This window comes from Podarcis melisellensis (assembly GCF_964234715.1).
Source record: "Podarcis melisellensis genome assembly, chromosome: 7".
Classification (NCBI taxonomy): domain Eukaryota; kingdom Metazoa; phylum Chordata; class Lepidosauria; order Squamata; family Lacertidae; genus Podarcis; species Podarcis melisellensis.
The window spans coordinates 72,754,440-72,768,657 of NC_138539.1; the positions used below are offsets into that span (position 1 = coordinate 72,754,440).

The window sequence follows — 14,218 nt, forward strand, 5'->3', positions numbered from 1 at the left end:
TACATTAGGCATGGCCAAACTTGGCCCTCCAGATGTTTTGGGACTACAAGTTCCATCATCCCTGACCACTGGTCCTGTTAGCTAGGAATGATGGGAGTTGTAGTTCCAAAATATTGGGGGGGGGCAGGTTTGGCCATACCTGGGCTACATGATAAGATTTTTTCATTGCAAATGGAGTAGAACTAAATATTTTGCTTCCCCTGTCCAAATATTTGGCCTCCATTTTTGTACAAAATACCATTGTCCCTAGTTCTCCATTCCCTGCCTATGAGTCTGTGTTTTTTTTATGTCACAGATCAGATTTTTACTGCAGACAAGAAAATGCAAGTTCTATAGACAGAGCCATGGTATAGATCCCTTATGTCGTTTGGCAAGGTGCAGGCAAATAATTAAATATTTTCTCTTTTTCTTGGGAATAAACTGCACATAATTATTTGCTCTGGTTAAGTGCTTGTGGCACAGCTCATGAACACCTGCTTTTGAAGAGACTGTTTCTCATTTTAACTAAGACTTAATTTGTTTTAAAAAAAATGAGAGAAGGAAGAGAATATTGCTCATGAGCTCTTTCAGACATTATTATCATTGATTTAAAACAAAAACAAAACAAAAAAATGAAGACCAAGTTCTATTACATAATAAAAATTGGAACAAGCCTTTGGACATCAACCCAGGGGGGGAAATCATTGCTTGATTGAGTACATCTGTAGTGAGATGACAGACAATTGCTCATTAGGAAGACTTTGGCTAGATTTAAAACTACTTGATGATATTTTTGATACAGTGCATGAATAAACATAGTCACGGTGCTATACTAGATCACTAGATCAGGCAAGTTCAGAGCATTTTCCTTTGTTTCTTCATATGTTTGAGAAGGCTGATTATTTATTAAATTTTGGGCTGTAGCCCCCATACTATGATCCCAAACAGCTTCTCCCTCGCTCTGTGCCACCCAGCAAAGCCTGCATCCTTGTCAGTACCAGCCTCCAACAAGACACTGACTCGGCAGCTTCTGCAACTCTCCACAGGAAGCAGTTCTGCTTAGATCCAAAGCATCACGAAAGATGCAACTTCACACCTGGCAGGTGTCTCTTCCAGTGCAAATGAAACGGATTCCGAAATCTCTGGGGCATCCTGTCATTTGGGGCTGTTGAGGGGTTTTTTGTCAAGCTGGAACGATGAAGGCAGAAGTCTCTCGTCCATTATTGGGGGTATGGCATATAATAAAGTCTGGATGGGAGCGCATCAGTCTTAGCTGCCTATGCTGAAACAGAGGCTACTACTGGTGCACATGGGATTTATATAGGTAGTTCCTCCTTAACAGAGACATCGTCTGTTCTAAAAGCTAATTTTTATTATTATTTATTGAATTTATATACCACCCTATACCGGGAGGTCTCAAGGCGGTTCACATAAAAGATCAACATAAAAAACACAATAAATATAATCAAAATAAAAACAACAGCCCAATAACACATCCCCTCAAAAAGAGCCACATTTTAAAAAGGACATAGGATGAATCAAAGGCCTGGTTAGTAAGGAACATTTTTGTTTGGCACCTAATAATGAATATCTGATGTTTGATTGATTGATTTTGCTTTTGTTTATTGCAGTGTTTCCCAAACTTGGGCCTCCTGCTGGTTTTGGACTACAATTCCCATCACCCTGACCACTGGACCTGCTAGCTAGGGATAATGGGAGTTGTAGTAGTTGTAGTCCAGAAACAGCTGGAAACCCCCAAGTTTGGAAAACACTGGTTTGGTGTATGTATTGAATGAATTCACCAGGCATTATCTTTCCAGGCTAACTTAGTTGTAGGCTGAGCTCAAATTTTGGTGGAAAGGGGCAAAGAGATTTTGTTGGGCAAACAAATGGGGTAGGGCAGGAAACTGCTTTCTCAAGACATGCTGCTCCATGCATCAGCTGATGTGTGGTTGAGAATGTGCTATGCTGCAGGAAAAGGAACATTCAGGAGCCCACTTTCAGCTTCCACTTGTTCCTTTGAACCCCTCTTACTTGCCCCATACTTGATGTCATGTATGGGGAGTGCTGAGGAGCCATGTTTTGCATAGGTTCCCTACCTTTTTTATATACCCTCCCTCAAAATTGGAGAAATCGAGAGAGACATAGCCGTACCAGCAGCATATATCTTCTTTCCCGTATTCAAAAATGCATGAAGGGCTTTTACACTCACCAGAAGCTCGGCTCTGCCCTCGCTGGTCCTGGAAGGATCCTTTTAAAAAGTCCCATATGCTCAGAGACTTTGCGCCTGTTCATTGGGGGAGATAGGAAGCCCAGAGCACTTGTTCTTTAGATGCCCCTTTTATGAAGAGGCACGTAGTGAGATCATTGATCCCCTGCTAGCGAGGCTCGCTGACCTCCCAGAAAAGCAAAAAATTGACCTTTTCCTGTTAGGCAAAGATCATAAGTCGACTTGGATGGTCGCCAGATTCTGTGTACAGATCTGTAGGCGCAGACCATTGCCCAACCCAAACTAGTTCTTTAAGAAAATCCCCAAATTCGGTTCCATGGGTGACTCTGGCTCATCTCTCCACGGTAGCTTATCTTAAAGTTTTAAGTGTCTATATGCTTATCGCATTTATAAATTTTAAATTTATTGTTTTACATTGTTTTAAATGTTTGTTTTCCTTCTGGGATTATACCCCCAAGTGTGTTTTATAAGCTGGTGTCCGACCGTAATAAATTATCTATCTATCTACCCTCCCTCAAAAAGTACCTCTGATTATTGCCAAACAAACAAACAACACCCAATAGAGTGTCCCCCCCAATTTAATTAGTTTTTTTAAAGCTCCTATTTCATAGTCTACTAGCATAAGAGTGGTATGCATCCAATTAATGTTCATTTTCTGTGGACACTGTTCAGTGCCAAATGCTATGAATTTGATGCCGTGAGTACAGTGTTTTGCCTCATAAATGTTCTGCTACCTCACAGAGAAACTTCATTTTGTTTCTTTTAAAAGGTGTCATACGAACAGCCTTGCCAAACATGGACAGAGAAGTCAAAGAGCAATACCAGGTTCTCATTCAGGCCAAGGACATGGGAGGCCAGCTTGGAGGATTGGCTGGAACTACTACGGTGAACATCACTCTCACTGATGTAAATGACAATCCGCCCAGATTTCCCAAGAGTAAGTTCTATCACCTATGAGTAACATTCTAGATGAAAATGGCTGTGTTTACTCTGATGAATGTTCGAAGTGACTTGTGCTATGGGAGCATGGTTCCACATGGGTCAATTTATAGCATGACATTAAGACAAACTTTTGCCAGTGGAGAGCTGGTCTAGATATTGTATCCCCTCCTTGCCCCTGCCCCAGTTGCAACATTGTATGAGTCAAGGCCATCACTTGACCATTGACCACACTGGCCAGAGCTGATGGGAGCCCAAAACATTCAGAAGATACCAGGTTCTGCAAGTATTGTTAAATGAGACAGCTGGGGAAGGAAGCTAATCTCATATCTGTGGTGAGTGAAACTGTTTCTAGATTGGCTCTGAAATGCTTACTGGAGATTCCTTAAATCTGCTTATAATTATGCACATACAGGGTGATTCATAGGGAGGCGGGTGGTGCTGTGGGTTAAACCACAGAGCCTAGGACTTGCCGATCAGAAGGTCGGCGGTTTGAATCCCTGTGACGGGGTAAGCTCCTGTTGCTCGGTCCCTGCTCCTGCCAAACTAGCAGTTCGAAAGCACAAAAGTGCAAGTTGATAAATAGATACTGCTCCAGTGGGAAGGTAAACAGTGTTTCCGTGCACTGCTCTGGTTTGCCAGAAGTGGCTTACTCATGCTGGCCACACGACCCAGAAGCTGTACGCCGGCTCCCTCGGCCAGTAAAGTGAGATAAGCACCGCAACCCCAGAGTTGTCCACGACTGGACCTAATGGTCAGGGGTCCCTTTACCTTTAGGGTGATTCATAATGAAGTATACAGATTCAACGCACTATAAAAAAGAAGAATATTATATATCTTATGTTACCTGTAACAAAATTGTAGGGAAATGTTTAAAGTTTTTTTTAGAAACAGTCACAAAGGCATTTTCTGCTTGGAGGTTGTTTTCCGAATCGCAATCAAAAATGCTGTTGCACAACAGTTACAGATTCTATTCTGCTCAGTTCAAGAACGCAACATGCCTTCTCCACTGCAGATGCAGCCATTTTGCCTGACTAGTTACGTGACATGCATGCTATCACCTACGTCACTTCCCTCAGTAGCGGAACACAAACTTTATGAATACATCTACCTCACGGTGCACAGTTGTGGTCCGTGTCATTGCCTGTTACTGTTTCACAGCATCTGGAAACTGTATACTTCATTATGAATCACCTTGTATTTCCGAAACACCAAAGTAGTCAACATTTTCTGGGTGTATCTCTCTCTCCCCCCTCCACAACCAAACACATTTCCAACCGTTACCCTGCTTCTCCGCAAAGCACCTGATTTGCAAACTGTTGTGTGCATCATCTGACCTCTCCAAAGAATTCAGGCAGAGGTCTGCATTTTCCCAGATGCCTGGTTTCATATAGTCTTCTCTCCAGCAGTGCTTTTGACTGTTCATGCTATTGCTTAAAGCAGGCCCTGAATATTGCTTTGTAATAGATGCTGTGGCTTAATAGACTCAGGCATTTCCAAGTGCAAAGGGAAAAGAGTGCTAGCAAACACACATGTCAAACACTCGTTCTCTATTTTATTTTTATTTTGTTCAGCAGAGATGTCATGGGGTTCTTTCTTTACACTTCCAGGGAACTAATCTTGTAGCTCTGTGGCCATGAATACAGAGCGGTTTCCTCCTTGGCAATGCATTTGCCCTCGGAAAAAACAACACTTCTACCCCGACTCCCCTTCCGCACGCAGCTCAAGTTGAAAACCTTTCACCTCTATCGCATAGAATGTCACAAAAGCCAAATAATAGCTGTCAGCCTTTGTGGGAATAGAGGAGAGTATGCGAGAGAGAAATTGTGAGATGCAGACTGGGGCAAGGAAGTAATATTGAACGAGAACATTTGCATGAGCTACGGCAATCATGCCATGGAATGCTTTGCTGAACTGTGGAGGGTTTAATCAGAAGAGACACTTTAGTGGGAAGTAGGGTAACTTTAGGTGTTTTCACCCATAAAATTGATCCCACATAAGAAACTGTTACAGCTGCAGCTGAACTAGAATAGCTCTGCAGACAGAGGCAAATTTTGCCTACAACAGGACTTACTGGGCTGGGGGGGGGGTTATATTCTCTAATATGTCATATATTTTTCATACTGAAAGGGGCATGAATATAATTTATTGCTTGCTTTTCTCAGTAGATTCCAAATTAATTTCGCCTCTGGTTTCTTCAGGTATTTTCTTGTAGGGCCAGTTAAGAGATTGACCCAAATCATTCTGAATTTCTGACTGTTTTCCTTTGTGGTGGCCCCCTCTGCTGAAAAGCAAGTTGGTGTTCAAAGGGAACAATGCTTGTCACTTCAGCAGTTTGGAACATGAGCATGAGCCATTCTTAGATCTAGGCAGGTGTATGACATCATCAGGGATGACTTCTTTAGGAGCATCTTCAGGTCTGAATACTGGGCGTCCCATCTCCTGTAGGTTCCCATAACCTCACTGTGACTTCCTATATACCCCATCCTTCTTTTCTTTCCCCAAACTTTTCTGGGGTAGAGCAGCACTGTTGTGAAGGGTGTGTGTGTGTTAGAGAGAGAGAGAGAGAGAGATATGAAGGGGTGTGTTTTGTGTAGCACTTGGTTCTGGTTTTTGGCCTGTTGTGAAATTAGAGGTGCAAGGCAAATCCATTATTAATTTCACTCCCTAAAGCAAAAGTTGTGTGTTGTAACCCAAGTAAATTGCACTTGGAGCAGAAGCATTTAAATGAATGGACATAGGCTAATCATTTCTGTTAATTTCAATGGGTCTACCAGTAGTATTTCTGACATAGACAACAACCTTGTGTATTTGCACTGAATTTCTAAAGCAAGGTTCTGCTTTAGACTCAAGGTGAATTTGGTTATATCCAAAGTTGTCTGAAGTGGGGAAGGACCTGGTATCAGAAGCAAATATGGTTCCAAACCCTGCCCTCCTATGCCACCCTATGGGGTGGGCTTGTTTGCACAGCTCCACCACCTAGTCAGTTTTGGAGCTGAATGAGATTTATCCCCCCCCCCCTTCCAGTCAAGTTCAATTTTTCTTCCACTTTCCCCTCCCTCATACTATGGAGCTTCTCCCAAGTTCCCATTCCATAAGATTTCACCCTCATAGTTCTAGCAGTTGAGCATTTTTCTCCCACTGTCTTTGGTCAAGCGGAGTTGGTTCTCATGTTTCATTTTTGATGTAACAACAGCCCACACACGGAAGTTGTACCGCTTCCATTTCATTCATCTGGGGAACAAATTGTACAACTCAGAGCCCAGATGAAACAAATGAAATCTCACCACATCAGAGAGAGCTCTAGTTTAAAAAACTTTCTCTCTGGGGAAAGGAGAAATGTTGAGTCGCCACAGAATATCACCTCCAGTGGAATTGAAAATGAAGGTTTCTCTGCCAGTGAAACTTCCATGGAATTTCAAGGCAAGCTATAAAGAGTTTTATAAGACAGACTAAACTTATCAGGCGTGTTGCACTAATTGAAAATAATCTCTGTTTATAACCATTAAAAATAATTTTTTTTATATGCAATTGTTTTAACTATTTTTATATATGTTAACTGTTTTATAGATGTTATATTTTAAGTTGTTTTGGCATGCCTCATGGGAAGGAGTCATAACAGGAGGTGGTGGTTAGAATAATAATAAGGGGTGAGGGAAGGAAGGAATATCAATCTATTTATATTAGCTTGTAGTATTACCACTATGTGCTACAATTAAGTGGTGACTCAGTTCATTCCCCCCCCCCCACAAGGAAGTCACTTATGTTCAAAGCACCTGTGTGATTTCTGCCTTGCATCCAGCTGTTATGCAGTTTAAATAGCTGCATATGAAATCATTCCATTCATTTTCTCATTTTATTTTTATTTTATTATGGTCATCACACCCTTGTGGCTTATGTAAGTTAAAACAACAACATTAGCAGCAATAAAGTATCACAACCCACCGGGGAGCAGATCCAGGTCCAGTGTAACATAGAAAGTAATAGATATAAAAAGACATATCTTCAATTATCTTCAAAGTGGTGAGCCACTTTAGAGAAGGAGTTTGAAAGACAGGGTGCCAAAGCCTTCCTTACATCCCTTGGATGTTAAGATTGGGGGCCACCCTTGGATACTTGGGAGGGGCAGTCTAGGAGAGGACATTGCCTGTGGAATTCCCTGCCCAAAAAGGTGCATCTACCACCTTCATTACATAGGTTTTGCTTTTTTAAAAATATTGTTTTTAAAAAAATGATTTTAAATAATATAAATTATGAACAACAATTCAAAGTCTGAATATCGAAATTACTCTGAATCTCCTGACTCCCCCCATCCCTTCCATGATAATATCTACAGCTGCATATCAATATTTATCCAAATTTTTATCCTAAATTATCCATACTTTCTGTTACTTTACAAGTGTGGTTAAAATCCTGGCAGTGTTTTAACTTACTTGCAGTGGTCTCATAAGTAAGTCACAAACCTTCCCCATTATTTTTGAAAGTTCTTGTCTTCTTGATTTCTGAGCTTCCCAGTTAATTTTGCCATTTAGGCATAGTCCATCAACTTGGTTTGCCATTCTTCTCTAATAGGAGTTGTTTCTTCCTTCCATCCTTGGTCTAGTAGCATCCATGTGGGTGTTGTCACGTACTGTACATTAACAGTCTTTTCTGGTCCTTTGGTATCTCCGTACCTGTAATTCCTAATAAGAAGGCTTCTGTTTCTTTAACATTATATAGGTTTTCTTAGCATACCAGGAAGAAGAGTGGATAAATAGGATCTGCAAAACAGATTAACTCATCAGAGTCAACCTATATAACCAAATCAAATTACGTCTCGCCACGTGTTCATTAGTAAATGGGGGTGAACAGCATTGCCATAGGGTGAAGATGCACCTATTCACCCAGGTCTTTGATATCTGAGAGACACATATATTAGGATCCACCCTATTCTTCTGATTGTGAATTTTTTTTTACACTGATTTCAATGCTGCACTTCATGTTGTTGTAATCCAGCCCAGGAACTTCTGATAAATGGTAAGAAATTCAACCAAATCAATCCACCAATCAATAGATGCTGCACTGTCTCCATCTAACTTACCTCTAATGGTTAGTGAAACTCAGAGAAAGGCTCAGATGATGATCTTAATAATCAGACAGGTTGATGCAGCCTTTTAAGAAGCTACATCATAAGCCATTTTTGGATGCTAAAGCCTGTTGCACTTTAATCATGATGGCGACACTGTAGACTACTTCCAGACTCTTCCTTACTCTCTCTCCAAATACTGAAAAGGTAGCCTTTGTCTTAGGGCTTAGAGCAGTGATGGAGAGCCTGCAACTCTCCAAATGTTCCTGGACAACAAACACCTACAATGCTCCACCACTGGCCAGAGAATGGGAGAATGGAGTCCAACAACATATGGGAGGGCAGAGGTTCCCTGCCACCCTCTTGGGCATCATTCACCCATGGCAGCTGCATCACCGCACTTCATGAGCGGGCCAATCCTGGATGTAAGTACCAAAAAAGTAGCCTTCTGTGGGCATGGTATGGCAGCACCAGAAAGCGGGAACTTAAGAGGGACTGCAAGAAGATCAAACCAATCCATTCTTAAGGAAATCAGCCCTGAGTGCTCACTGGAAGGACAGATCGTGAAGCTGAGGCTCCAATACTTTGGCCACCTCATGAGAAGATAAGACTCCCTGGAAAAGACCCTGATGCTGGGAAAGATGGAGGGCACAAGGAGAAGGGGACGACAGAGGACGAGATGATTGGGCAGTGTTCTCGAAGTTACCAGCATGAGTTTGACCAAACTGCGTGAGGCAGTGGAAGACAGGGGTGCCTGGCGTGTTCTGGTCCATGGGGTCATGAAGAGTCGGACACGACTAAACGACTGAACAACAACAACAAATCCCATTCACTTTCATTGTGTGACTTGCAACCTGGTGCATAACGTTATTTCAAAGGCTTGTTTTCCCTCTGCCAAGCTTAGGCAGACTGGTAGCAACAGCATCACTGCTGATTGGATCTGGTGTAACTTTATGCCATTGCATACCAGCTTGCTTTATGCCAGCTTCTTGCGCATAGGATTCCTCCTCTAATCTGGGAGGTGTGAGTTAGGTCGGTTTAGTTAAAAATGTAGACCAGATGAAATTCTATGCCATCTCTCATTTTGGCATGCCCAGGATGGAACTTGGAGCCTAATGGAGGAATAGTTAAGTATTGCGAGTCCCTCTCCTCCATCATTAGGATCTTGAAACTGTTAGAACAGGGGTCTGCAACCTAAGGCCCATGGGCCGGAACTGGACTGCGGACATCATTTGACTGGCGCAGGAGCTGCCCCTGAACTGAGTTGCCCACACGCAGGTTGCGCTAAACCGGCGCGGCGCAGCACAGGGACTCCCTTCCGCGGCGCTAAAAATTGCATCTGCGCATGCACGATCTGACCCATGGAGGGATCTCCACTGGGCCGATTTGGCCCAGGCAAGATAAACCTTGCTGACCCCTGTGTTAGAAGTTTCTTATATTGCAGAATGGTTGCAATATATGGATTAAATCTACATAGTTAGATCCTAAAATATAATTGCAGATTAATAAATAGATGAATTCATTCAATTCAAATAACCATTAAAATAAATAAAAATAAAATTTTCAGAGATGCTTCTAGATTTGGAATGAGAACTAGCCAAGTCATTCATCTATTTCACTTGTTGTTTTTTTAAAACACATGGCATCTAACAAGGTATTAGCACAGGGGTGCTCTGCAGATATCATTAGACTTCAGCTGCCCTAAGCCTCAGCCAGTATGGGTAATGTTCAGGGATGATGAGAGCTCTAGTTCAGGAGCAACTGGATGACCACAAATTCCCCATCTCTGCACAGCTGAATCTGACAAGGTCAGAAATAAATCCAGCATTGATAGCTGGAATAAGGCGGCATTCTGTGATCAATTAGAAGGGTTGGAAATTTCTTTAGATCTGAAAAAATAGACCCCCACTGTTGTAAAATGTACTGTGATCAACTCTAGAACTGCTACAGCTTATTTATAGCAGTTTTAATTCATCTTCTTCAGGAGGAGAAAGATTTACTTACACATTTAAACAACGGAAGATGTATAATTAACTGAGATAAATGATACATTGTGGAATCATGGAAATTAAGTGAAGAAGTTAATTCATGTTTTGCAGTATTTTTGTTCCATAACTTCTTCATCACCTTATTTCTTTGTGTTGAAAGAGAGAAAATGAAAGCATTTAGCTGTATAATGTCTTTTATGCAATGCAATATATGTCATAGGAATATTTGGATTCAAAGACCCACTAACACACACAAAGGTAAATATCCTACTGAGAGACAAAGAACACAAAGAAGAAAACAATCACTATGAACATTAGTTAATTGCATTTTCCCCATTCTAGCTGTAGCAAATCATAGTCCATCTTAACCTAGCAAATCATAGTAGGGAGAGCTTTTCTTGGTTGAAATAATAGAACACCCATAATTCACCTTTCTTTTATACTGGAAATAGCTAGCAATTCAGGTAAAGAATGGTTTTTCCCAAAAATGATTTCCAAATCAATAAAGATTTTACGGTTTGCCCTGATATCATGTCATGTAAGTGAGTGGTTTGAAATTGTTTGCATAAAAGGAAAATAAATGGAGAACAGGATGGTTCATGATATTATTAAAAAGATACACAGACTTTTGCCTTCCAGAAGTCCACGAAAACATAAAGGCTTTTTAAAAAAGTCCTATTCTTGCACAGCTCATTTAAAGTTTGGTGGTCTTCGTATAAGAATCTGCTCATACATTAAAGTCAGTTTTTTCTTTCATTGCTGCTGCATCTGTTGTTAATTTATTAAATTTCTAGGCAACCCTCCCTACTAAAGGAGCTCAGTGAAGTGGAACATGCACTATAGAAAGCCCAGAACTTTTTAGCACACTGTGTTCAGATATGGTTTTCAAACTTTCTTCCCTGAGGGAACTCTTTTTGCATCAACTTCCACCAGATAATATTGCTTGACTTTCAGCCAAAGAAACACTGGATTTGGGGCTTGTGATAGGGCACTGTTAGGGCAAGAGACAGGAGAATGTAGCAATAACACACACAGTGCCAGCCTCTGTCTTGGTGTGCCTTGGGATAGATGATTTACTCTCCCACAGTTCAAGCATGTCCACATCTCCCATCTTCTTCCTTTATTGCTTGGTTCCCAGCCTGTTCCCTCCTGTGCCAGGCAGATTGCCAGCATTTGTGGATGATGACACAGCTACTGCCACTCCTCCTCTTCACCTATGGACCTAAAATAGGCAGATCTGTCAATCATTGGTAGTGGTGGACAAGTTATCCTTCACAGAAGCTTGTCTACTGTTGCTGTTCTATTTATTAAGGAGCTCTTGGTAAGGTACTGAGGAACTCTTGGGCTCCTAGTCAGAAAACCATTATCCTAGAACCTGACACAGTTTAACCAGTAGCAGGTGTATTTGTCTTTTCAACAGTACAGTGGTACTTCGGGTTACATACGTTTCAGGTTACAGACTCCGCTAACCCAGAAATAGTGCTTCAGGTTAAGAACTTTGCTTCAGGATGAGAATAGAAATTGTGCTCTGGCGGCGCAGCAGCAGCAGGAGGCCCCATTAGCTAAAGTGCTGGTTTAGGTTAAGAACAGTTTCAAGTTAAGTATGGACATCCAGAACGAATTAAGTACTTAACCCGAGGTACCACTGTAGTTGGACTGTGCATGATTCTCTTTTTGTTTGCAGCAGCAGCAAAATAAAGCTAATGTTTTCTAGGCTGCATCAACAGAAGTATAGTGTCCAGATCCAGGGAAGTAATGAAGGTAAAGGTAAAGGGACCCCTGACCATTAGGTCCAGTCGTGACCGACTCTGGGGTTGCGGCATCATCTCGCTTTATTGGTCGAGGGAGCCAACATACAGCTTCCAGGTCATGTGGCCAGCATGACTAAGCTGCTTCTGGCGAACCAGAGCAGCACACAGAAACACCGTTTACCTTCCCGCCGGAGCGGTACCTATTTATCTACTTGCACTTTGATGTGCTTTCAAACTGCTAGGTTGGCAGGAGCAGGAACCGAGCAACAGGAGCTCACCCCGTCGCGGGGTTTCGAACCACTGACCTTCTGATCGGCAAGCCCTAGGCCCTGTGGTTTAATCCACAGCGCCACCCGGGTCCCAGGGGAAGTAATAGTCGTGCTCTATACTATCTCGGTCAGACCACAACTAGAATACTGTGTCCAATTTTGGGCACCACGGTTTGAGAAGGATGTGGACAGGCTGGAACATGTTCAGAAGAGGGCAACCAAGATCATCAAGGGTCTGGAAACCAAACCTTATGAGGAACAGTTGAAGGAGCTGATTATGTTTAGCCTGGAAAAGAGGAGACTGAGAGGAGATATGACAGCCATACTCTAATATCTCAAGAGCAGTCACGTGGAAGAGGGAGAAAGTTTGTTTTCTCCTGCTCTGGAGGGTGGGACTCGAACCAATGACTTCAAGTTGCAAGAAAGGAGATTCCAACTAAACATCAGGGGGACTTTCTGACAGTAAGAGCTATTCGACAGTAGAACAGTCTCCCTCGAGAGGTTGTGGATTATCCTTCCTTGAAGGTTTTTAAGCAGAGGTTGGATAACCATCTGTCATGGATGCATTAGCTGAGATTCCTGCCTTGCTTGGGGGGGGGGGCGTTTAGACTATATGACCCTTGAGGTCCCTTCCAACTCTACAATTTTGTGATTCATAATTGCAGCAGTGGAGTTCTATATGAAATAACATACATAAGATGTAAGTCAGCACTGGTCGAAAATGCAAAACCTGACTCATACGTTGTTGTTACAAATGAATAGGCTTGGTCGTGTTGACATTCTATAAGCACAGCAAAATAAAAGGCCTGAGGAAGGAATCAGCACCAGACACTTGCCGTTTCTCTGATTTAACACCCCCCCTTTGTTTTATACAACTTTTGAATGAGCCACATTGTAGCACGTACAGCGGCGGAGGAAGCCTCTTGGCCATCTGGGGCGGGGCGCCCTGCCCATAGGGACGCAGAGCGTGCAGCTCCCCCTAGGGACGCGATGTGCATGGCCCATCCCACCCGCTGCCTGCCCGCTGCCTCCCCCCCCCCAGCTGTAGGGCGGTTGAGGCCCCACATGTCGCATCCCTATGGGCGTCGTGTGTCCCGTCGTGTCCCTATCAGCATGGGGGCAATCTGCCCAGGTGGGAATTTTGTCACCCTTTCAGGGATGGCACCCGGAGTGCGCCACCCCACCGCCCAGCCTTTCTCCACCACTGAGCACGTATCAGGCTGTTTGTCTGTCTCATGGTCATTAGCCCCTAAATGATGAGTCTTTGTGCATTGATCACCCTAGAGGTACCACACTGAGGCTAGTGAAGAGGAGAAACCCTTCTAGTTGTATTCACAGATTGCATTGCACATGTTGTTATAAATTCCCTACTCTATTAGAAATCTGTTGCCACACAAACATTAGATGATCCACAGGAGAGGCAAAAAGTAAAGCAGTGAACTTAATGAAATTTGACATTTTCCCCCAGTCACTGTTGCCATTTGGGTAACTTCGGCTAAGCAAAAGGCAATTTGTGCATGTGTAAATTACAATGTGTTTCCTTTAAGCAAATCAAGCATGTGTGACATTTGGATTCAGCTTGCCCTTTCCAATGTTCTCGAATTGACCCTTACCTATGTGACCGCAGCCGTAAATCCAAACTTTGCAGATTATGCTGTTCCCATTACTATTCTTTGGTAGAACCAAGGAGCAAAATTCTTCTGACTTATCTCATGCGTGAATACATACCCAGCTCCCTTCTAAAACTTCTCCACAGTTCTTATTGTTAGCTGATGCATCAAAAGTGAAATCTTAACAAAAGTACATGACTGCAGTTCAGCAAAGCTTAGAGCAGCCCTGGGCAAATTGTTTCCTTCCATTCCAAACAGTCCACTATGATGGGTCCACAAGTAAGTTGGCAAGCCTCCCGGTTTTTTTGCCTCTCTGAGCTTGCAAAAATCAGGGGTTTGTCAGTAACATGAAAACCACAGTGCTTTGGGTGTGGTAGGTTTGCCTTA

At 42.6% G+C, this 14,218-nt stretch overlaps 1 protein-coding gene across 4 annotated transcripts in view; it reads left to right on the forward strand.

Moving 5' to 3' along the window:
- The window catches only part of CDH12 (cadherin 12), a 652,390-nt gene that overhangs the window by 588,027 nt on the left and 50,145 nt on the right, over nucleotides 1-14,218 (forward strand). For all 4 annotated transcript variants that reach the window (XM_081918186.1, XM_081918185.1, XM_081918188.1 and 1 more), the window contains one exon: nucleotides 2,979-3,146. In XM_081918186.1, coding sequence (XP_081774312.1) covers nucleotides 2,979-3,146 — 168 coding nt within the window. The remainder of the gene's footprint in view (nucleotides 1-2,978; nucleotides 3,147-14,218) is intronic.